Raw genomic sequence first — 25,549 nt, 5'->3', positions numbered from 1 at the left:
TATATTAAGGCTTAAAGTTATGCAGAATTAACAACATGGACTCTTTGACAGGTAGGTGCTGTTACAGATGACTTGTTTATTAGTCGGGAGCCACCACACTCTGTTTTTAGAAATAGTTGCACATTCACATTGTTTGTCCAAATCTGAGAGTTATTAACATACACATTAATTATCAAGTAGTCGTTGATATTTATATTAAATCATCATATTTTATGATCTCTTAAAGTGAAGTAAACAAAGCTGTAGAGGAGTAAGAATTTCAGTATTTCCCTCTGAAAAGTGGAAGTGGATGTAGAAACTAAGAAAGTTTGTACTGCAGTGGGTTGTGCTCCAACTTGTAAAAAAATGCCTTTGAGCACGAGTGGGTGCAGCATCCAGCCTTGGACACACACACACACACACACACACACACACACACACACTGTTATCTGCCTCTGCAGATTAGGTCTGCTGTCACAGTGTCCTGTCCCGTGGAGTGCGTTCACCCCTCGGGGAGCGAGTCTGGCAGGAGATTCCTGCACTAACTCAACGTTCCCACACTCATTCATTCCCTTAAATCCGCCCTCCGCCTCCTCCTCCTCCTTCTTCGCCTCCTTCTCCTCCCCTTCTCTCAGTGTCCGTCACCGGCTCTCCATCCTGTCTGTGTACCTCCTCCTGATTGGCAGCCGAGGAGGCCAGCGGAGAAGGGCGTCCAATAGGGATAAAAATAAATAAATAAGTGTGCCTTTTAAGGTGGTCTTTTTGAGGAAAGTAGGAGGCAGCCTAGCGTAGGTTGGGATTTTAATGGGTGGAGGTTTGAGCCTGCTGGCACAGGAAGCAAAATATTTCACAATAAGAGCATTGCACACACATACGAGTACAGACAGACACCCACACACACTCCTCCTCCTCCTCCTCCTCCCTCAGAGGGTAGTCCTTAAACTTCAAAGAGGCAGACAGAGCTCTCTGATGTGCAGGGATCTTCTGAAGCTCCTGTAAGCATGCACTTTGACCTCAGGCTGTGAGGAAGAGGAGGCATGAGGAAGAACTACAGTGCCACACCGCTCATCTATGTGACAGAGGTAGTGTTCGCGTTCGTTACCACTCTGAATCCTTCACCTGGTTTTGCATATTTCTGTGTGTTTGATGCGATAGACGAGGGAATCACTTCTCCTCCTGCACAAGCTTCAAACTGTGAGAGGTTAAACGAAGTCAGCTGCAGACTCATGCGGGATCAGCAGTGCTTTATTGCAGTCAATCACATGAGGAGCTCTACGGTATATGTGAGACAGAAAAGGTTCATTTACGACTGTAATGTTTTATGGAAGTGGTCTAAAGTTCGCAAGTTGCAGCTCACTCTGTTCAGATAATAGCTTTGTAAAGAAACAGGTCGATCTTTTGTGATTTTGTGGTTAATAAATGTGTTTTGCGACCAGAGCTAACCGAGGAAGTTGTTTTCTGGGCGGTTTAGGGTGAAGTCAGACAGGTTTCACCACATTTCATTCACCGCAAACGTCTGCACGGAGCACGCGATTGGCCTTTGCTCCCTGGGTGATATCTAAGGAATGTGTACAGCACGCACATAAATCATGAACTCTGAGCTCGTTTTCATTTTTCTTACTTGCTCGCTCTCGGTAAAAGAGAAGTTTCTCCGTTCTGCCTCCGAGTGCTCGAGCAGGAGGTCGTGTTTATGTCCCTGCTGTCTTTATCAGTACATCACAATCCCAGCCGCTCTATCCAAATGTCTTTTGACTAAAAGCAAAGTGTCTCTGCGCTCACTGGGCTTTGGTGCTGCCTTTACTCTGTGTGTGCATGCATACATTACATGCCTCAGTCTGCCAGTATACGTGCAGCAAAATGTTAGAAAAATAAGGTTATGTAACCCCCGTCCAGTATAATGGGGCTGTTCCTGTCAAAACCGACAGCCCTCATCACTCCACAAACAAGGAAATAGTAGAAGGAAGAAGAAGCGGGCACCAAAGAAGCAGTTTGATTACAGCTCCCCTGTGTTTTTTCACCCGCCTCAAGGTCTCATCTCTGCTGAAAAGTTCTGCAACAAGTCTATAATCAGGCATATTGGTGTTTTCACAGCTTCTGCTGTTGTTAAATCCTCTGCATGCACTGTAACTCCAAAGATAGAAACGTAGATGCCCTTCAACTGTTAACCGTGGCCACATCCATCCGTTTTACCATGGTAACCATCACAATGTCTATCACACACACATTCTCTCTCATTAAGCTGTGTGTGTTTTTCCCAAAACAGATCTCAGAGGACAAGACAGTGTAATGTGTCAACAGGAATACGATGATGCTATGTGAGGATATTTTTTTGGGTTAGTGCAGGATAGGGCTAAAACAGGGGAGGCTTATATTATGAGGATATAAAAATTAACAGCAGCCAGAAATGTTCTCATGCTGTTTATGATGTGGTGGCTCCTCCGTCTACATCTCTTGTTTTATTAGACCATTGTGGCAATGTTGCGAAACCAAAGAACAGAGCTGGTTTTATTGGATTTTGTTTTTTTTGTGGCTCTAGGGATGATAACGTGTGTTGCTTTAGTCCAGATTGCATACGTGCAAGTTTCAGCGTGCAGCTGAAAGGAAATATCAAGTAGGGTAGCGAGAAACTTTGGAGTCATTATCGATGACCGACTAAACTTGTCTCGGCTTCGCAGTTTACATCGGTCATCAAGTAAAATCAGGCCTTACCTGAATCAGCATGCTACCCAGCTCCTGTTACAAGCTGTGGTCATCTCACCACTCGATGACTGTGACTTTAAAATGGCAGTGCAGTCAGTATTCATATGATCAAAGTATAATCTTATAGTCTTAAATCTGCGCTGATCGGTTCAGGAGATTTATCACTCTGCAGCAGAAACTGTTCCTCACTCTGGTGGTGTGGTTAGCGCCGTCTGGAGGGTGCCGTCTGGAGGGCACGAGAGTGAAAAGGTGGAGGCAGGGGTGTGTTGGATCACTGCATACGATCTACAGAGACAGTCAGAGCTGTAGATGGCTTCGAGAGGTAGCAGCTGGGGTATGATGACTCTCCGAGCGTAGTCGATAACCCGCTGCAGAGCTCGCCTCTCTGCAGCAGTGCAGCTGGTGTACTATGTCAGGATGCAATACGCGAGGATGGTTTCAGTGCTGCAGCGGTAGACTGACAGGCAGTTCTTTAATCTCAGAAAGTAGCAACGCATTTACCTGCGCCTTGTAAGATTTGACATGAAATCATGATCCACAGAGGATACATCCTACTGGCTAACTCTGACTTTTCCTCTAACGCCACTATGTGTCACGTTTGCTGGTTCTGGCAAGGAGGAAAAAGGAAACCCAAAAGCACGACTCTGAGGCAGACAAGTTTAAGGGAAGATCAATTTACGCAGTCCAAGAAACAGGCAAACAAATTCTACAAGGGGCGGGCAAGTATCCGAAGTCCAAGCCAGGCAAAACAGGGTCAGAACGAGAAGTCAAAAACTGGAATTACTGGAGAGCTCGGCAAAAACTACACCAGACAATCTGGCAGGGCTCAAGTGGAAATGGACTAGTATATATAGACTTAGGGGCTAATGAGCAAATGGACTGCAGGTGAGGAGATGGGCGGGGAAAACCAGGTGAGGGAAATGAGCTGACTGCATGGAAGAAAGGTGGGATCTGAAATGACAGGAGAATTAGTAATGAGACATGGAACCAATTAAGACCAACAGAGTGGAACTACGTTACACTATGAGGTTCACAGCTATTGGATTGATTGTCATGAAATCACATGTTGGCCGTCCTGCGTCTTTCTCCGCCTAGAAATGGGCAAAGACGTGGATCATCGGTAGACCTGAATGGTTGCTCAAACAAGCCATCTGTAACGGCACCCACCTGTCAATCACGCTGTTAATTCTGCATAACTTTAAGCCTTAATATAATCTGAACAGGTGAGTTATATAAAAATTCAACCTCAGTACAGCTATAGAGACCAAAACTTTTTTTTGTACCAGGCTGTAAACATGTTTTTTTTCTGCTGTGAAGTTGGACATTTGAACATGGGTTGCCACTGTGATTCATCAAAGGTACAAACATGTGAATGCACATTATGTGTGTCATACAGTTGTATGGTCACCGTGGTAGAGGGAGAGCACAGTAAGTGGCTGTCAGCATCATCTGTTGTTGCCGCGGTGATAAATTGTGTGGCTCCATCTGAAACTAACATGATAAGAAATGGGTGGCGACTATAGGATAACAGCTTATATTATGCAGGTAGGTGTGTGTGTGTGCGTGTGTGTACAAAATTAGAGGCCCGGGGTCTGCGGATGTAGCTTGAACAGATTTACTTGGTAATTAGTGAAGGTCATTATCATCACAGGAAATTATATACATGCAGAGACAAACACGTAGACTGGGTGTTGAAGCTCAGGGGGGACGGCTGGTTGATGAGGTCGTGTTCAGGTTGTGTATGTCTGCTGTCTGTTATTGATGGAGCTGCAGTGTTAACTACAAATACTTGTTGCTTGTGAGTCAATAAAAGGATTAATACTACTATTATTTTTATAACAATAATGTGCTAAAAGACCATGTGAGTGATGAACCTATAGAGACTTCAATCAGACCTCCTTTCTGTGAACCACCAACATAACTCCAAATGAATGACAACGTTCATATGTAACTGTTGAATGTTGGCGAAAAGAAACACCTAAGTTGTTACAGTTCATCCTCAGAAGGACATGAATCTGTGTTTTTCGTGGCAATCAATCAACAATCCAACAGCCGTCAAAACATTTCACTGAAAAACAAAACTTCCAAACTCATAGCGGAGCTAGACGAACAGTCAGGAGATCACTAAAGTTTGTAGGATTCATCCTCTGTGGACCATGAATATAATGAACATCCATACAACAGTTGTTGAGATATTTCACACTGGTTAATAATGATCCTCAACTTACACTCTCTCGTTTTGCTTCAGTGTAAGATATTTTTGGTAATTAATTCACTTATTGAGTTCGAGCCGAACACATTACAGCCCCCAGTGATTCAACACTGCGAGTAGTTTCTGAAACCTTCTCAGAAATTTATATCATGACACCGGATAGCAAGAATGGAAAGAGCTTTTTGCAGACACCATTATTACATTATGAAAAAAAAATGTCTGGAAGGTAAAATGGACATTAATTACTGTGGCAAGAAAATATGAGTAATAATGGGGCTGCACTTAACCAGTGGTGGCAGATAATGACTCAGGACCAAGTCCCTTCAATGGGAACATTTCCATTAAAGCACTATGTGTGGGATGATTAAAACATCTTTCCAATTACATATTTATTTATTTTTTAAATTAACAGTATTTAAAACCTATATCACAAAATAAATAATAATGAATAATGTAATCATAAATACCGAACTGCTCATTAGTTTTTCATAGAGCTGTGCTGACTTTTCGTGTTAATGTAAAAAAAGAGGAAAGATATTTGTGTCAAACGCGGCTATAGAAAGCACTGAGGAAGTACAATGCGGTATCAGTGTCAGTAATTTCCCTGGGGGTCTGCAGTCACGCTAGCAGCTCTGTGAGCCTAAATGCCAACATCAGCATCAAGCGGCGACCTTCGTGGCTGTGGAGCGAAGCCAATGCAGAAGCGCTAAAAACTGCAGTTCCTCAAACGCCCACTTGAGGCTGGCTCCAGAAGTGAGTCAGTCTCCATAAGTCCCTACGTTAAAAACTTCACAGCAGAAATAAACATGTTTACAGCCTGGTACAAAAAACAGTTTTGGTCTCTGTAGCTGATTTTAACTGTACTGAGGGTGAATTTATATACAACTCACCTGTTCAGATTATATTAAGGTTTAAAGTTATGCAGAATTAAAAGCGTGGACGTTTTGATTGACAGGTAGGTGCTGATACAGATGGCTTGTTTGAGAAACCAGGCGTCATTCGGCCGGATGATCCATGTCTTTGCCAATTTTTAGGCAGAACTACCAACATAGCGGCGGCCAGAGCCACAGATTTTGAGCTTCAGAACGACTCTTCGGAAACCTGAACGGATACGCCGTCCATTCTTTATACTGTCAGTGGTTCTGATGCGTTAACACATAAGCTACTGAGTTAATTAATTATTTACTCTCTCTACGCTCTGTACTTTTATCACAGTGTATTATATTTAGTAATCTCATCAAACATTTTATATTCAATATTCTTTCCTGCAGAGTAACTTGCAGCTTTTAAATAAATATAGATGGATCGCATGATTAAATATACTTGGGTACTTTCCGTCACAGTTGTCCTCACGAAGATAGAAATACAAGATTACACATGAGTGTTTTCACCTGTTGCTGTGAGACAGACCCTTATTAATCACATTGATGAACGTTATGAATGTGTGTGTGTGTGTGTTTAGGTTCACATTTAATTTATTCATAATTGCCTCGTCAAATCAAAGACGTGTGGATTGTGTGTGTGTGTGCTCAACCTCATTAACATATAACCTTGTCTGTGTCTGTAGCCTCCAGCTCGCGGCTCTGCAGGGTTTGTACCGTAAACAGTCTTTTCTCTGTCGTCATCTGTTTTTCTCAGCCGAGTCAGCAGAAAAGAAGAAACGTTAGATTCTCCCCTCTGTTCTTAATTTCACACCGTCTTGACTTCACGTACACTCCAGTTGTCAGATTTTCCTAGCGCTGATACAACAGCGAGTCTCACCTTTTGTGAAGGTTCAAACTGTTTTAGAGAGGTGTTTGTTCAGCGTTATTGTCTGTACTGAGTAAGACTCAAAGCCGGAGTACTGGAGTGCAGCAAATGACTCATATTTTGGGAGGTACACTTTCTTTCTGAGTTCGTTAAATGTCATATCTGTGCAGTAAATTAAGCCACAGCCAAGAACAGGCCAGCTTAGCTTAGCACAAAGCCCAGAAACAGCTTGAACGAATAAACCTTCCTATCAGCAGCTCTGAAGCTCACTAATTAACACAATATTTAGTTTGTTGACAGATGGCAGATAAGCCAGATAGCTTAGCTTAGCATAAAGCATAAGAGAAAATGACAAGCTTATAGTTTCAGCATTCGAGGAACCAGTCAACAATATATGGACGTTAGTGTCCGCTGAGCTGTTTGATATGATACATGTCTGTTGACCTGATGCTCTTTATCTGTCTCTGACCTCCTACTTAAATATCACACCTCTGTGTTTTTCAGTTCCTTTTACCTATACGCCTACATATCACACGTTTACTCTAGGGAAAATAAAAACTCTCAGAGGAAGACAAAGGGGATGAAATGTCACAAGCTGGCGGCGCAGGGTGGGCAGCGATGTGGGCGTGGAGCGAGGTGACATGAAAGCGTGGCTGGTTTGCCGACCTCCTCCTCCTCCTCCTTCTCCACCTCCACGCGCTTTGAAAGCGTGACCCCTCAGATATTAGTTTCAAACGGCCTCTGGTGTTCGATCAGAGAGGCCGCACCGGCCTTTATGAAAGCGTTCACACACTCACGGCACAGAGGCTGCAGACAAGTGAAAACATGCAGCAGACATCCTGATGTGAAACCAACAAACTTAAGAATCCGCTTTAGAAATACTGAGGCCAGTAACCCTCCATTCATGAAGAAGTTAACTCGACACTGCTAGGAGTAAACCAACAATCTTAACAACCCACAAACAGAGTCTGAGTCTGCATGTCTTCATTTCTTTTTCATTGTGCACTTCTGAACGTGCTTCTTATTTTCATTTAATCAATTTTCCCACATCATGTTTTCGGAAAAAACATCCTGTAACACTGATAGAAAGATTTTTTCTTTAGCTTGCATTGGTGTTAAATGAAAAGTCTTGTCGTAATAAATCAAAGTTATGAATGGTCCCATTAGTATTCATGACATATTGAGGTTTGATACCCAGCCTAGTAAATGATTCAGCATTTCTACACCTAAATTTGACTCCTGGCAGCGTTGAGACAACTTGCAGACAGCATTGAATAAATAAAATGATAATAATTCTGAACAAATGAAGGGTTACTGACCTCGGTGTGTCTAAAATAGCTATCGCCCCGGTCAGACTCTCAGCCCTTGATCTCAAACAAACAACATTTCATGGGTTAGTGATTGTGCAAGGCAGAAAAGCGAAGCCCTGCTGACACTCATTATCTCCACACAGTTTGCGGCCTCGTCGAATAAAGTCAAATAATTTCTTGCCATGTCTACACGCAGGTGCTATTTCATCAGCGGGCAGCTTCCGGCTGTTTCCACGTCACTGTTCTTGACGCACGAGCAGCCTTTGATTGCATTTCCTTCATACATTTGCATTCGCTTGACACCTCGACACTCTCGCCATCCTACCAGTCTCAAATCTTTTGTCTCCCTGCTGCCTGTATGACGTTATAAGACATTGTAGTTTAAAGACACAATTACTAAAAAAAAGGACATTGTTTATGCATGCAGCTAAAACAGCAAGGCTGTCTAAAATGACGAATTTAGAGTCTTGATTTAGTTGTGCGCAGGTAAAGATGCAGACACATATGTGCGTTGTTTTAATCTGTTCTTCAGTTGCTTAGCTTCACAGGAATGCAATGCAAAGTATCCTCACATCACTTATGTCAAAGATAAATTGAATATAGACGAAGAAAAATATTTTGTTGGCTAAAAAAGAGACACATTAAATATTACTGAGACTTTTAAGAAGTGCCCACCATTCAATTGCAGAATGTGAACTCCCCTCACGTTGCTAAAGGCCCCAAATTCCCACAAATAATACAGAGAAAATAACCTCTGTGATCCTGTCTAGTAGCAGTTGACATATCTAATAATGTTCCACCCCTTTGAGGAGTTTTAAAAGGAGGGGAAACCACAGGGGATTTATAACATCAGGGCCACCAAACCCCGATTCTGTTCTGCCTATTCAGAAGACCATCTGTCTCATTGCCAAATATAAGCTCCACTGTATTTCTGTCTTCAGGTCGTAGCAACATTGTCATTTACAGAGCGATAAAACTGCATCGGGGTTTGTGAATTTGTGTCCTCGTGATTACCCTTGACAGCACCGCATCGATCTTCTGCAGAGCTTCAACTGAAATTTACCGGCAGAGTCCCTCAAAGACCATTAACCCCTTTTCCACTCCCAGTATGCCTATTCAAGTGCCCCTATTGATTTAGTACCCCTACCAGGCTGAGACAAAAGGCACGGCTGCAAAGCAGCGAACCTTTAGCCCTCCCTGAAGAAACTCTTTTATAAAGACTGAAAAGGGCTCGAGGAGCACGAGGAGGAGGAGGGATGCTTCTTCTGTTAATCTGTTGGAAAGATAGAGTCGCTTTTGAGGTAGAGATAGCAAAGAGAGGAGAGACGGCAAAGACAGAGCTAAAAGGAGAGTGCCCCCAAAATTTTTGCAGTTTTAATGGTGCAGCCTGATGTAATAAATCACAAGTTTGACACTAACTAGATGTTACAAAGTATTTGGGAAGGATTTTTCAGATAGCTGTCTTCATTTCCTCCAGGCTTGGCACCATGGCTGGACTGTATCTGATAAAACCATGTCAGATTGAGTCTTCTCCGCTGATTACGTCCGCCTGGTGATATGTGTGAACGCTCACACTGATTAGTCACTGTCCCCACTGTCCCCAACCGTATCCACAGCAGCAGCAGCAGCCTCCCTCGTCACCCCTCTATCCTCTCTGTGTCGTGGCAACATGTTTGTGTTTTTGTGCTGCTGAAGATCATTACTTGTCCTCTACTGAGCCTAATGGAGCTTATCAGCATTAATAGCACAAGTGGGGAAAGAGCGATTATGTAGTTGAAACTAGCCTCACTGACAAAAAAAAATCCTTTTTGGCAGTGAAGTGCAGAGGAATACATACAGTTTGGGTTCTCAGGATGAAGGCTGCAGCGTTTGAACATGAAATGCCATGTGATAAAGGTGCATCAGTAAGTGGAAGAAAGGAAGCATGGGAGAGATAAAAGCCATGAGGTGAAAGAGACAGGCGACGAAATTATCATTTGAGACGAGGACACATCATGAAAAGGAAATGTAATTGCTGGCACTTAAAGCGTCATAAGGTTGACGGTTTTTATAGGCAGACGGTGTGATATGAGGACAGTTTATAACGTATGGACACAGCGATGAAGAAAAGGATTTTTTCTTTTTTGGATCGGCTTCTGTCGGGGGTGGTTACGTAATCCACAAATACACCACATAGCCTCACTGCTCCCATTATTGAGCCCAAAGGATGTGCAAGCGTCTCCCAGTTCGACTGATCCTGACTGAGGCGATGTTGACTCTGAAGCCTTTCGCCCTGCGTGGCACTCGGTTTGAAAGATACCAACAGATGCACACTGCAGCGCTCATCTGGATGTAGTCAGATCCCCAGCTGACAGCTAACACTCGTCACTGAATCTGAAATTATAAACGCATTAAAGCCTCTCCGTGTCAGCGATATCAGCAAGATGTAACAGGGCCGAGACGTCGCTGTGAAATATTGAAGATCTTAATGTAATTCTCTCTGTATAATATCGTCTCCCTGGAGAATTGTTATCGTTTACATGTCACAACACTCACACACTGCCTTTGTAATGGATGAAAATGAGATTAATTAAACATGATCTCAGCTGGGTTTAATCTCATCTCCACACCATCCGTTGATGTGACAGTCTGTGTTACATCGATAAAAGTGTGTCTGTCCGGCTCTGGCTCAGCAACAGCAGCAGCGCTGTCTTACAAGGAACAAAGGAAATGAGGAAGCAAAGAGACGATTCTTTTCACAGAGAGGTGTCTGAGCACACAGTACTGCTCTGGAGAGTTTCCCTTCCTGTCTGACTCAGACATACAGCAATAACCGGGCCGGATTAAGACAGCTCTTTGTCAATTAGCTCTCACTTTCACTCTCCGTGTCACTTTCTTTCTCACACATGTTGGATGAAGCCTGTTGCTTGGAAGAAAGAGACATTAACACAGACTGTGGCAAGGCATGAATTAACATACTGTAGTAGTGTAGTAGTGGCACCAAAAAGTCACCCACAGGTTAAGTACTTAAGTTACCCTGACGCCAGGTACTGTTAGAAAAGAAACTATGAAATTAGTTTTGTGACATCATTTTAAAGGTAATTTAAGGTAATTGTTTGTCTTGGCTACTTGGCAGTACTTAACATACTGTTAAGCTTATGTCAGCTATCGTCAGTTTCAAGTTCTGTTTTGGTCTCCACCACTTCCTGACTGAACTACGTGGCTCTTTAGCTTCTAAATGCTCCACGATGTCTGTTGTTTGGCACTATAGGCAGATAGCAAATGGTTGGTTTGTCATAGCTTTGTCACTTAAAACAGCTGCTTGCTGCTGAAAATCAGATTGATAAGAGATGTTAGATCTTAGAAACCATTGGCTATCACCTGATGCCGATGGTAACCTCTGGGACGACGTCCAATGTTTCAGGGCTTCTTCGGTGCAGCTGATCCTTCCTCTGCAATCCAACTAATAACTAGTAAAACGTGAGAATGACGAGAAAAGACACATTTTAATTGATCTCTATAAACAGATATCAGCATATGAAGGCAGATGACCTTCAAGAAAGCTAATAAGTTAAATCATCTGCAGATTTTTGCATTTTCAGTGCCCATGGGTTTGGCCTCTTCTGCTCTCCACACAGACTATTGCAACCAAAGTCCACTTAAATATGATTGAGTATAAACACTTCCATGGGCCTGCAGATTGTGCAATCATATCTGTTTGTAGAAATTAGAGTTGCTAGAACCGAAACAAAGAGTGGAAAGATGGTAAAATAATCCATCAAGCTGATGGAAACTACAAATTCAGGTGATGATTCATGGGTTTGTCTCTATGAGCATTACATATAATTCATTCAGGAACCCTATCAGAATATTTTGACCCCTCATAATTAAACATTCAAGTACCTCCTTACACTGGAAAGTTCCCACCAGAACTTCCTGAGCTGCCCTGAACTTAAACATTCCTGATCTCCTACAGAATGTTCAAGTTTCCACCGTAAACATTCTCAAATCCCACGGGATCGTTCCGATAGCCTCACATTCCTGAATCCCTTCCATAATGTCCCGAACTCCCTCAACAGAACGCCCTGATCCTCCTCACCACCTAAACAATGCCGAGCTCCACCTAAATGTATCAGCTGTCCGGAAGTCTCCGGTGTTACGGGGGTCAGAGTGATGTCACGGCTGAGGTGGAGACAGGAAGCGCTGCAGGAAGCCTATAAAGAACACAAACATCGCTGGTGGGGGACGCGAACAATAGCATTTTTGTGATTAACAGAGTGAATTTTATGACTACACGCAAACGCTTCACTCCTTGACGCACACGTGGATTTTACATAATCCTATAGTAATGAATTCTGACATTTGTACACTGCAGATCAGAAAAGCTGTGCTGCATCTCTCTTCTTGTGAGTCAATTGTATTTTGAACTCTATGGCACTTATTAAAAGTCAAATGTGGTGACATTTAGATGGAGAATTTGTCAGAGATTGTTTGCATGGGTGCGTTGGCTCGATTAGTCATAAATCAAAGCAATACAAGAGAGAGAAAAAATAAATTAAAATGCTGTTTTAAAGTTTTACACAAGTAGTCCTGTGCGCCCTTTTTGAACCAAATCAATGCTAAAGGACAAATCTAGACGTAATTAAATGTCACATTTAGCTCTCTGCCTCCGATCTCTCAGTTCAGATATTATACATCAGTACCCAAGGGAAATGGACTGGAAGTGTATTAGGTTATTATTTATTATAGCACAAAGATTTGTTGTGGATGTATCCCAGAGCGATGCAATGATTCTTTCTGACTATGCGTGCACGCACTCACGGAAATGATATGACTGAATTAGCCTGGATCAGATTCAAAATTCCAATAACAGAGCTCTTGCCTTGCAGACAAGCCTCTGTGCCAGGTGGCTGTTCCCTGCCCTGCAGGCTGAATCATTCGGTCTCGAGAGCGTCCGACCTGTCGACACGCACACTTGTCACAGTGATTAACAGTTGGCTGACTCACTGCCGTCCCTGTAAGGTGGGCTTCAGGTCGATATGTGCATGAGAGGGGAATGAACGATGACAAATGACAGACGAGTAAGAAAGAGTATTTCTAAGACGGCAGGTGGAAAAGTTGACTTATATTGTGAGGATGAATACTTAATGCGAGCTTCGACATTAAACTGTCAGCAAGCCCAGATCACATGACATGACCACTAACCATACTAATTGGTTTCTTCATCAGTTGAGCCACTGTAGACCTGCTGCGCCTTTAAAAAATTCATGACTCATTCCCCAGACCTTTGTGGGGCAATTCATCTATCCTTTCACTGGATATAAGGCCGGTGTCTATCTATTTCAGCTATCTGTTTCTAATTATCAAGGTGTTTAGTTCACTGTAAACAGATAATTAAATGATTAAAAAGTCTTCCTATAAATGACGGGGGGAAGATAGTAAAGAGAAGAGTTTAGAGTTACAGGCAATAAATACATAGATGAGAAATGCAGGACTTTTACTGTATTTATACTGAAGTAAATTTTAAATGCAGGACTTTTACTGTATTTCTTACACAAGTAAATTTAAAACACAGGACTTTTACTGTATTTTTACTAAAGTAAATTTTAAATGCAGGACTTTTACTGTATTTCTTACACAAGTAAATTTAAAATGCAGGACTTTTACTGTATTTACATTGAAGTAAATTTTAAATGCAGGACTTTTACTGTATGTTTACTGAAATACATTTTAAATGCAGGACTTTCACTGTATTTTTACTTAAGTCAATTTTAAATGCAGGACTTTTACTGTATTTTTACCTAAGTAAATTGTCAATGCAGGACTTTTACTGTATTTTTACTTAAGTAAATTTTAAATGCAGGATTTTCACTGTATTTCTACCTAAGTAAATTTTAAATGCAGGACTTTTACTGTATTTTTACTGAAGTAGATTTTAAATGCAGGACTTTTACTGTATTTTTACTGAAGTAAATCTTGAACATAGTACTTTTACTGTATTTTTACTGAAGTAGATTTTAAATGCAGGACTTTTACTGTATTTTTACTGAAGTAAATTTTAAATGTAGGACTTTTACTGTATTTATACTGAAGTAAATTGTAAATGCAGGACTTTTACTGTATTTTTACTTAAGTAAATCTTGCACATAGTACTTTTACTGTATTCATACCAAAGTACATTGTAAATGCAGGACTTTTACTGTATTTTTACTTAAGTAGATTTTAAATGCAGGACTTTTACTGTATTTTTACTTAAGTAAATCTTGCACATAGTACTTTTACTGTATTCATACTGAAGTACATTTTTAATGCAGGAATTACCTGTAAAGGAATAATTGTAAAATGTACCTAGAATCAATCTTATAGTTACTCTAGTGAGATAGTAAGAAACCAATATTAATAACGCAGTGATCCGTGCTGAAACGTCAGATTAATATATCAGATTAAAATAGCTGTTAGAGTCTATATTAACTCCTATGGCTTCAGAAGTTATGGTGTGTTTGATTTAATGTGGGGGACCTCTGAGCTCTGCATTGAATTAGTTCATGTGGGGTGTATTCGATATCCCCCGCAGCCCCTCCCTCGGTGTAACGCGGTGGGCGGGGCGTAATCACACACTCCGCTCGCCTGGCTTCTCCGGGTTTTAGACGGATCACCGCGGCGGAGCTGTGCTGTGCTGTCCGGGTGGATGGGAACGAACCAGACCTTTATCCGCTGTGGTCGCCCCGTCGTCTCTGAGATAATGCGGGAGCCGTGATGGCGTGCGGTACACGGGCGGTGTCAACGTGCAGCAACGGTCAGCTTCACACCTAAAGGACGAACCACCGGGAGATTATGACCGGGGCTTGTTGCGCTGCTGCGGGGAAAAGTTTATGAGAAGTCGGGAGACACTTACACCAGCGGGGGTAACATGGTAAATATGAGTTTAATAATCACCAAGGACTGCTTTAAAGGGCTCAGTTATTCTAACGCATGCACGCATTTAAAACTGTCGAGTTTCTATCTTTAGAGGAGAGTTGGAAATCCTCCTTTATTTATTTATTTATTTATTTATTTATTTATTTATTTATTTCCAGTGCAACAACAACTCAGCAACACCGCTTCCTGGGGGAAAAGTCCCCGAGCCCAGACACGGTTTGTTCTGGTCTCTGAAGACATAAACATGTCACATTTAATTTAAACTGTCTTAAGCTTTGTGTGGAAATGTGCATATCTGCAATTACACGCGTCTCTCTCTGAATTTAGGAGCCTTGTTTTGTTGCATACTCCAGTCACTGCATTTCCCTTTAAATGTTTCCAGACTTCTTCTTCTTATTATTATTATTTTCCCCTCTGTGTTCCTCTAATATTATGTTATATACCCTTGTAGGTTTGTACCTGTGAGGCAGCATTTAAATTCAATTCAGTTTTATTTACATAGCACCAATTTATCTCATGACACTTTCCATACAGAGCCGGTCTACTCTTTATAATATTATCTACAGACACACAACAAATCCCCACCATGAGCAAGCACTTGGCAACGGTGGCAAGGAACATTTCCAGAACTCTATCTATAAACTTTAAAGGAGATGTGACTAAAGGTAGTAGTAATAATAATGATATTAATAGTAATAATAATAGTATAATAGTAACAGAAGCAGGTTCGAACCAATCCCTGATTTTGAAAAGGCAGTATTTACTTTTTCTTTCCTCTTTTTATTTTTATTTTAAGTGCAAAATTAATTTTACTTGGAGCTTCGGAAGGGCTGGTGGAGGTGAGGGGTATTCAGTCGGTTGCAGTCTGCAACTTTCCCCGCTACAACTCCCACACACTGGAACTTTTTGAAACTGGCAGATTTTTGTAATGGGAGTTCTTCATGTGTGAAGTCATTTTGACGCCGTGCTCAGGCGACCTTTATCGTCATCGAGACTTCACTCGGACTGTTTGCAGAGTGCGTATTAGCACCCACAGGCAAAGGAAAGCCGGGGAGCAAGTTTATCCAGGTCTGCAGCTTTTCCAGAGATTATAACTGATATGAGCGGTCAGTCACGTCATTAAGAGACAATGTGTGTGTCCTTGTTGTTGTCATCTAAGCATGTGCCTTTACCGTTACGTGTTGCTCCGTGTAAAGGTTGAATAACGTGAACAGATTCTTCTCTGACCCAGTTACAGCGGGCTCACATGCAGAGAGGTGCTACTTAATTCTAGGCGTTCGAAGGAGGTCTAAATGGAGACGAGGTGCTCCGTCTTTTGTGACGCCTTGATTTAAAGATCGCAGTCTTCTCCTGCAGTTTGCCTTCGTTTGAATATAACCGTTGAAAGAGCCACTCAATCATCGGAGAAACAGGAACAGCGTCTCTCGCCAGCTGACACCCACATATACAACTGTGAAGCGTGTCTCTGTGGTACATCATCCTGCAATCCAGGTACACAGGATAACACATTTTTCAACATGTGACACCTTTATGAGTTGTTCAGAGACTGAAGGCAGGCCAACCCGTCCCCTCGGCTGTTAACCTTTTATTTGATGACACTCATGGGATACTTATGGCAGCGTCAGCCATCTTTCCAGCGCTGCTTCTCATTCTCACCTGAGAGCTGCCAAGTACAAACATAGTTTACTGCTGAGCGTCTCTCTCTCTCTCTCCCTCTTGGTGCAGAGACTTGCACCCAAGGACACCTCGGCTGTATGTTGTTGAGGAAGGATGTAACGTTAGTCATTTTCCACGAGCATGTTTTCCAGACACTAGCTGGAAAGTCGAGTTCGTGTAAAGGAGACACTAAAGTCTGCAGAAACAATTTGCACTGTAACACCGCTCTCTCTCTTGTAGCTGCTTCAATTTCGTGATATTTTGTTTATTTGATCTTGCAACTATCTAACCAACTATTATTTTCATTACCGACAAATTTTGTGAGTCTGTGTAAAGGCAATTCTGAGATTTCTTTCAAAACACATTAAATATGTTGGAAAATGGTTGCTGAAAACATGTGAAAAGACTTTGAACGATATATTACTGAAATGTGGAGTTAGAGGTTCAAACTGTTTTTCACCAGTTTTCAGTCCAGGATTTTGTGGGCGGTCCTTAAAGGGTGGCTCGATGACACGCTGAGGCCACCCTGATCAGAGCAGATAGAGATTAATTCATCTCGCTCAGAGTGTTTTAAAGTTAGTCATGTCATTCTCTGAAGTCATCTGACACGTTTCAGTCGCTTCAAAATTGTTGCTTGACTGATTTTGACACCTGATTTCATAAACTTGTTGATATTTTTAATCATTGAATTTTGGCTAGGTGGTTAAGAACACTTTTGTTTTGGTCTGTCAAACCCAGAACACACATTTATTCTTATTTTAATTACAATTTTGTCCATAAAAAATCATTTAATTTGTAAATCAGGAAGTGCAGAAACAAATTCATTAAATAACAAATAACCAATATTTATCGAGAAAAAGTGAAAACAGTGTCCATAAATTCATCTAATACCACCTTTAAAAAATTGTATTTATCCCGATTAGTTTGAGCAGATCTGAACACTGAGGTCGTACTCAGGAAAAAACACAACCGCACCAACATCTAGATCAGTTACCGTCAGCTTCGGGAACTTCTGCCTGTATTAACTTTCCAGTTCTCAGATTTCATTTGAGTTTGTTTAAATTTGTTTCTGTGTGAAAAGAAACTAATCCGAAGGGTAAACACAGCAACACACGCAACCAACTCCTCCACAGAGGAAACTACCTAAAAGACACACAGACAAAGAAACTCTGTAACCTAACAACCTAACAACAATTGTCTTGTCCTGCAATTAAATATGGTCTTACATTCAGACCAGTGTATGTTACGTAAGATACAATAAACTTGATTCCCTTGTCACAGTAGCTCGTATACACAAGGTTAATTAGAAATTACTCATGAATTAGAAAGTCATGAAGTCATGCTGGTGTTAGAGTCTGACAGCTGTTGGAATGAAGGACCTGTGGTAGAGCTCCTTCATACATGGTGGGAGTAGCAGTCTGTTGCTGAAGGAGCTGTTTAAGGCCTCCACAGAGGAGTTCATGATGGATGTCAGCTTTGCCAACACCCTCCTCTCCCCCGCTTCCTTTGTGGCAGTCCAGGAAATGCTAATGTCAGACCTTAGTTTTGTTTTCAGACCTTCGTTTCCTCTGCATCTTCTTTGTTCCTTCACCTCCCATCACACAGATACGGACGACCCGCTGAGTTTACCTGTCCTGCGACATAAAGGGAAGGCGACTGATACCAGCGAGGAAATTGATTAGTTCAGGCAGGCGCTGGCACTGCGGTTGAGTCGAATTATTGAACTATCAATATGGATGGTTCTCGAAAGGTTAGGTCGGCCTCATGTCTGTTTACATAAGCCTAAAGTGTGTATGTGTGGGGGTGGTGGTGGTGGTGTATAATTAATGCATCGAGCAGCCTTCTCTGTCGCTATCATTAGATCACTTTCAAAGGGGAAGATTTGGACTTTTGTGTGTGTGTTTTTGATGTAGAGGAAAGAGGTTGGAGGGTGTGCTTCCTCCTCTTTTAATTCTCCTTTAGGTTCATGCCAATAAATACGTTTTCTTGGCAGAGAGCTGACGAATTTGTTTGTTACTGAAACAGCAAACATGAGTTGAGGCGGTTTGCGGTTTGTTCATGCGTTTAGTTTGTTTTGGCTGAGAAATGCACCGACTGTAAACCACGCTGTCAACACCAGGCGTCTGTCAGATCAGCAGATACCCAGAAAAAACAAGTCATCTGACCGTCCACGATCCTTTTTTCACCTTTTATAGTAGACACGAGGGGGACGTGGCTCGTCTTTACCTTCAGGTACAGTTATGTGTTTTCCTTTCTGTGCTCAATCACCATCTCGTGGTTAGGCTCAAGTTCATGGACAGAAAATGATTTTCTGCTCGTCGATTTAGGGCTGCAACAAGTGATTATATCCATTATCAATTGACCTGACAAATCCTTGAGGAATCAAGATGTCGATCAGAGTTCCCACAGTTCAAGGTGACATCTTCAAACCTGTTGCTTTGTCCAAGCAAAGGAAAACCTAAAAATATTTCCTTATAATCTTTGGTTCTTTGGTTCCAGCTTCTCATACGTGAGGATTTTCTCTGTTTGTATCGCTGTTACCTCGGGCCACAACCAACGATTGTTTTCATTACGAATCTATTGATCATTTTTCTCTGTTAATCATTTAGTTGTTAGGTCCTTTTAAAATGTCGGAAAATGCCCATAGTGACATCCTGAAATGTCTTGTTTTTCTTCAGTTAACTGTCACGGTTAGTCGCAGATTCATAACCGGTGGTTAAAACAAAAGAAGAACAGGCTCTGCTCGCTTGGTTTATATTTAGTCTCTTGTAATCCTTCGTGCTGCTGCCCAGCCAGGATCAAGAGTTCATTCAAATTCGAACATTGGGAGGTTGTTTTCTTAGTTTTCTTTCGCTGCCACTCACTGCGGAATAATCTCTCACTAGCTCGATAGATCTGGTCTCTGTTCAAGCTTTGAGTGGCTCATTTTAAGACTTTATTATCACACGAACAACATACAGATGGACAGAAAATAGAGCGAGTGTTTCCCGGCCTTGGGTGTTAATAGTTATTGCCGTTAACAACACAACATTTAATTATACTCAACAGGTCAGGGCTTGTTGTTTTTGCCCTGCCTCTGAAGGATACAGGAAAACCAGTTCTTGCAGCACGCCTATGGGCAGTACACACACACACACACACACACACACAGTTGACCATCAGCATCACAAATCACAGTGATGAGCTAAGCCGTGGCCATTGTTTGGCCACTGAAAGAGAACAAAACTGGTTGGGGGGGTGAGCGTCGTTGAATGGAAGGTGACTGATGGTCTTCGCCTTCAACTCGCTTCATTGGTCATTACGGGCGAGATGTGATCTACTCAATCGCATCTGTTGTCGGGGCAACGTGTGGAATCTGCGCGGTATCCTGGAAAAAGCGGCAGCTTTAAAAAAAAAACGGGTGGGTGGATGGACGGACGTGAGCGTGAGAGGACGAAGGAGTGCAATCTGTGAAATGTAAATTGTTGAAACGTTTCACGTGTAGGTACACCGGTTTATCTCTGCGCCTCATCTCTCTGTGCTTTTGGATTAGCGACTGAGAGGGCTAAGCCGACGGTGAATAGACACAAAACAGCAGCGATGCTGGGTGTGTGAGCAGCACGGCGTGGATTAACCAACACATAAATACTCTGCCCATCAAAGAGATCCTGTGTTGGGCAAACACACACTCACACACACACACACATGCATAATCAGAAATGAATGAATCGACACATTATCTGAAAATATGTGTTTGTACCAAGCAGCAACCTACATGGCTGCGAAGTGAAGCCTATGTGCAAGTACCAAAAACTGCAGTTCCTCAAACGTCCACTTGAGGCTGGCTCCAGAAGTGAGTCAGTCTCCATAAGTCCCCATGTTCAAATGTCAAGCAGAAATAAACATGTTTACAGCCTGGTACAAAACACCTGTCACCTGTTCAAATGATGGAAGTTTTATATCTTTGGCGGTTTAGACTGCTGGTTGGACTAAACGAGTAATTTAAAATGACAATCTTTGATGTTTTCTTGCATTTTTCACCATGTTTTATAAATAAAAAATTATTAATTAATGAAAAATGAAAGTTTGTCACAGCCCCTAGTAATACAAATGTACTCTGTGTAAATTAGGCCCGCAGCTAACAAGTTTATATTACTAATTAATCAGACATAAACTCCACAAAATTCACTTTACTATCGTAGAAAACTAATTTAAACTCTAAACCCATTTACTTTTTGGCTGGTTTATATGTTAGAAATATTACTTCTCCCAGTTGACTAATTAATTCATTAATCAACTGAGAGTTTTTTGTAATAAGTCAGCCATAAATAATATAAAGAGCCCTGACACAACCACACACCCTGCCGCTCACCCGTTTGTAACTACAGCGGTGTTTTCATGTGTGTTGGCGAAGTGCGGGGTCAGTCGACTGTGTGCCACATTTCACAGTTACTCGAGGGCTCTGGTTTGTACGCGGCCCGTTCATCGTACTCTGCACTGTGAGTACGTTGGTGTGTTCGGTGTAGAGCAGCGTATGTTCGTGAGCCAGGCGTCCAAATGGCGCGTCTCTCTGTAAAGGGCGTCGAGGCGGCTGAACTCTTTTCTCTGTTAATATTTGGAGTCTAAATACAGAGCGTGTCTGCAGGAGCGTCTCATAGTATGTCCACAGTTATCGAGAGTTGAACTTCTTGAAAGCTTTTGTTCCATTAAAATGGTTTTCAAAAATAATATAGGTGGGAATCGACTGTCGATCCTTTTCCAGGGTAAAAAACACCTGAACTGCAGAAAGTCTTTTAGTTTTCTTCAGTAAGTTAAAGAACTGTTACAAACTTCGGCCACAACTTACAGATCTCGTGAATTTTCACAGCAAACAGGGACTTGTTGGACTTGGTGCTCGACAGATGTTGTTCCTTCATCGCATCATCCCAGCTAGCGGTGATGCTGCTGGCCCGCGGCTGCAAAAGCCAGTTTTATTTCTCATTCCGATTAATAGAAAAGAGTAAGGATCATTAATAATTAGTTGCAGCTCTAGTTGGTGTATATTTGCAATTGTTAGACATTCTACACTAGTCTTGTGTTTTCTATTTAAAGGTTTTTTTCAGTGTTTATTTAATTTTTTGATATTTATAAGAAGATAAATTTGTGTATTTGAAGTATCCTGGAGCCTGGTTGCTCAAACAAGACACCTGTACCAGCACCTACCTGTCAATCGCTGACGTCCAGGCTGTTAACGCATAACTTTAAGCCTTTTAACATGGGGGTTTTATGGAGACTGACTCGCTTCTGTAGCCAGCCTCAAAGTTTGACGTTTGTGAGGAACTGCGAGTTTTTGGAGTTTTGTGTAATCAACACCTTACGGTGGTTCCCTGATTGCTTTGTTTAAAGGGCACACAATTCCCACAATGGTTATATAGCTCTAAAGTCTACTGTTTTATATCTGAGTGCTTGTTCGATGCTGGTGGGTGAACATATTGGAATCTTTTTGTTGTTGTTTGATTAATGTCCGAGTAATCCATGAGAGAAGCATCATAAAAATAATTCATTTAACTGTGTGTCCAGTCTGTTCAGTGGTTTGGAAAACTATACGACTAAAGCTGGTGGCAAAATGTTCCCTCAAAGGTCACAGGTAAACTGACCTTTACGTTAAAAACTAATTTTCTGATCCTTGTTCACCTGCGGAGTTCAACGCATCGACCTCAACTCCTCACAGCAGGATTTTCTCATCTTCTCTTCCTTAAGATTACCGCCCTCACACATCTGTAGCCTCAGCCAGCCGTTTTCTTCCCTCGGAGCATTTTAGGCCTCGGTGGAGCGACGGCGGCGGGTAATCTTTGCTCTGGATAGCGGAGATTAAAATCTCAGATTACAGAAGAGGAGGGAAAGAGAGAAGAGGAGGGATTACAACTTCTTTTCCCTCTCTCTCTCTCTCCATTAATCCCAAACTGTACGTGGGGTATAAAGCAGTCATACACAAACATACACGTGGTTCAGATTGTGTAAACCCTCCCGCTAGCTTCAGATTTAAAGATTGGTGTGTGCAGCCTGCATTAGCAAGTCATTAGTTGATGCCGAGCTCCCTCGATAGTAAATGGATTGTAAGCAGCTCATTGATTTTTAACTCGATAGTCACCCCGTTTCTCACTGGAGTGTGATTTGTTGATAACTGTGTTGCCTAGTTTCTCTCTTGGTGCACAACAGAGTTGACGAAGATGTTGCTCTCTTCTCTCGAGCTCAGTGTAGTTTTGCAGAAGGTTTACACCACACAATGATCCTTTAAATTCTAGGAAATTAACTCTGACTCTAAATAAGCACTCTATCATGGGATTTCATTAGCATCGTTCATTTAGAGCACTTAGTCTGATCACTACAAACAGATAAGACTGGTAAGCTACACGCTCATTTATCATTGTCTAATTTCAATTTCCAGTTCGTTTTAAAATGCACCTGTTTGTTAGGAAAAAGCTCCTCATCTGTAAGAGCTGGAGAGAGTAGCAGAACGTCTTGCATAGGAAGCGATGGAGATTGTGAATAATGTGGCTTGTCGGGGTGGCAATGGCAACTTAATTTTGTAGAAATTTCGATCACCAGAGAGGGATCCAACCAGCTTTGGTGACTCTCTGACTTTTCCTACCAGTGCCACCATCAAAGTTTTGAAATCTATTTCTACTCTACTAGATCAGGTATCAAAGTTTGTACAGACCACTGACGGTATAAAGAATGGACGCCGTAGCGACGTCCGTCGCCTGCTTTCGCCGACCTCCCGGCTAATCAAAAATCGTAAAAGACGTGGATTATCGCGGACCTGACACCTGGTTGCTCAAACAACCATCATGTGACAGCACACCTATCAATCAAAAGCAGCCACGCTTTTAATTATGTATAAATTTAAGCTTTAGTATAATCTGAACAGTGAGTTGTATATAAATTCACCCTCAGTACAGTGTTTCATGAACGGGGAAATTAGCTACAGAGACAAAACTGTTTTTTGTACCAGGCTGTAAACATGTTTATTTCTGCTGTGAAGTTGGACATTTGGACATGGGGACTTTTGGAGCCAGGGCTTTGGAGGTGGTTGGACGTTGTGGGAATGTGTTTTCATCTTCTGCCCCGCCTCCCGTGGCGTTTGACGTCCTGCCTTTGCACGATTCCGGCTGTTTCCACTTTCCCGCTTTTCGCTTTTGTCGATCTCGTGGCCGCCCATGATTAACTTCCTCTGTTTTTTTTGACTGCTTTGTTCCATGCCGCTCCTCATGTTGGCCCTCCGCGTGCAATTGCAGCAACCGTGACTTCCTCCCACAGCCGCTTCCCCTGAATTAATTTCTCTGTTCCGTCGTTCATCTTTTGTTTGCGTGCTGTAGTTCTCGCGTTCTGTCCTGCCTTGGCCCGTGACCCTATCCCCACCTGTGCATTGCACTCAACTCCTTTATCTACTTTCGTGCTTGTCTCCCCCCGCTGTCTCCCATGAGTCTTCCTGTCCCACAGTTTAAATTTAGAGCGCGTAGAAAGGGGAATAAATGAGGGGAGAGATGGGACCATTTCCTCCTCCCTCCTCCCTCCCTCTGGTTGTGTGGTAATGAGCCTCTGGGTTTTGGCCATGTTACTGCAACGCTATAGGACACTTTCATACTGGAGGACACGTCATGCTAGAAAACTACAGAGCTCTGCTAGAAATGTGGCTGCTTATCTCGCAGCAAACATAACTGCGCACAGTTTCATCTGAAGTTGGAAACAGCGGAGGAGTAAAAAGCAAATTTCTTGAAGTTATGGGATGTCGACTTTTGAGTCTCTCTCCCAATATTTCTGTTATTTTCTGTTTTGAAATTTAGTAAACACCTGCACCTGTTCACCTTTTACCTCGTTCATCTGACCGGGTCGAGAGTCACACCCTCTACACAAACACACCTCTCACAGTGCCTCACTGTAGATTTCTACGGAGAACCTTCAAGCACCTTCATAACACAAGAAATCTAATAATGAACTGCTTTCCAATTAAATGCTCTTTCAGTATCTGGGCAACGATTTGACGTGTTCGGCTAGTCGGTTTGCAAACTCGCCCACCGTGTCTGTGTCCACTCAGCTCGGGGAGAATAGGCGGCTGACAGCCCCTGTCAGAAAAAGTCAGACCAGAAACAGTCAAAATAAATGCAAACTTCGTTAAAACAGCCAGAAGGGGAAACAATTTAACCACGTAGCATATTTACATTTAAATGCATATAAACCAATCAATCTGAGCAGTTAAAGGTCCAGTGTGTAGGATTTAGTGGCACCTGGCAGTGAAGTCGCAGATCCAATGCCCTCACCCTCTCCTTCAAGCATGTAGGAAAAACAACAAAGTCATATCAATCATAAAAGCCATATCTAGCTGAGTTTGAAGTTTGGAGTACATGGAAGAGGACCCGCTCTTACTTAGTATACACTAAGAAAACATACTAAGAATATTATAGTTTAATTCCTGCAAAGAAATACGCCCTTTTTAAACAAAGTCGGCAAGCAAAACGCTCTGTTGGAGTTTGAAAGTCAATGGCGTGGAGAACCGACCAGGTCTGCTGTAACAGAACTGTTTCTTTATGCGAATGATATTTCAAAAGTCTTGTAGAGTTTTTCGACACTCTCAGTAATGATGCTTAAAAGCATTTCAGAGACTTTCCAACTGATCCTCCAGCGTCTTTGTCGCCTTCTCGCAGATTTTTTGTGGATCTGATTGATGGCAAAAGTCACACGGCTGTCAGTACGGAAGAAGAAACTATTTGGTGCATGAATTGAAGTACTATTGAGTCAAAAAAAGAGACGTTAGGCAGAGAATTAAAGATGGTAATGACTTGAAAGAAGCGCTGTTGCGACTGGAATTACAATTTCAGTCAGTGAATAACAAGATAACAAGATAATTGAACCCAAAGAGCTGAGAGACGCATTAACAAAACAGACATATTGTCTCTGTGGCCTCTGGATAACATGGACGTGTCCTGCTCAGCTTGCCACGAGTCAGCGTGTGTGGGTGTGTGCAGAGAGCGACTTGTTAAGACTTGAAATCAGTTTTTCAGGCAGTGCAGCGACACACTTATCAGAT

General features: G+C 42.2%; 1 protein-coding gene across 4 annotated transcripts in view; it reads left to right on the top strand.

Annotated features, from left to right (window-relative positions):
- LOC104933836 (transmembrane and coiled-coil domain protein 3) overlaps window positions 1-25,549 on the top strand; it is a 51,198-nt gene that overhangs the window by 5,980 nt on the left and 19,669 nt on the right. The window contains exon 1 of one of the 4 annotated variants that reach the window (XM_019278476.2): window positions 697-1,061. The exons of 2 other annotated variants lie outside the window; for them this stretch is intronic. In XM_019278476.2, the coding sequence (XP_019134021.1) occupies window positions 1,017-1,061 (45 nt within the window). In that variant the 5' untranslated portion in view covers window positions 697-1,016. Of the gene's footprint in view, window positions 1-696; window positions 1,062-14,566; window positions 14,843-25,549 lie in introns of those variants that run through there. One more of the 4 variants, XM_019278477.2, reaches the window with a different exon arrangement.

Source organism: Larimichthys crocea, chromosome XX (assembly GCF_000972845.2).
Source record: "Larimichthys crocea isolate SSNF chromosome XX, L_crocea_2.0, whole genome shotgun sequence".
Lineage (NCBI taxonomy): Eukaryota > Metazoa > Chordata > Actinopteri > Sciaenidae > Larimichthys > Larimichthys crocea.
The sequence above is the reverse complement of the archived record's forward strand: the minus strand, read 5'-3'. Positions and strand labels throughout refer to the sequence as shown.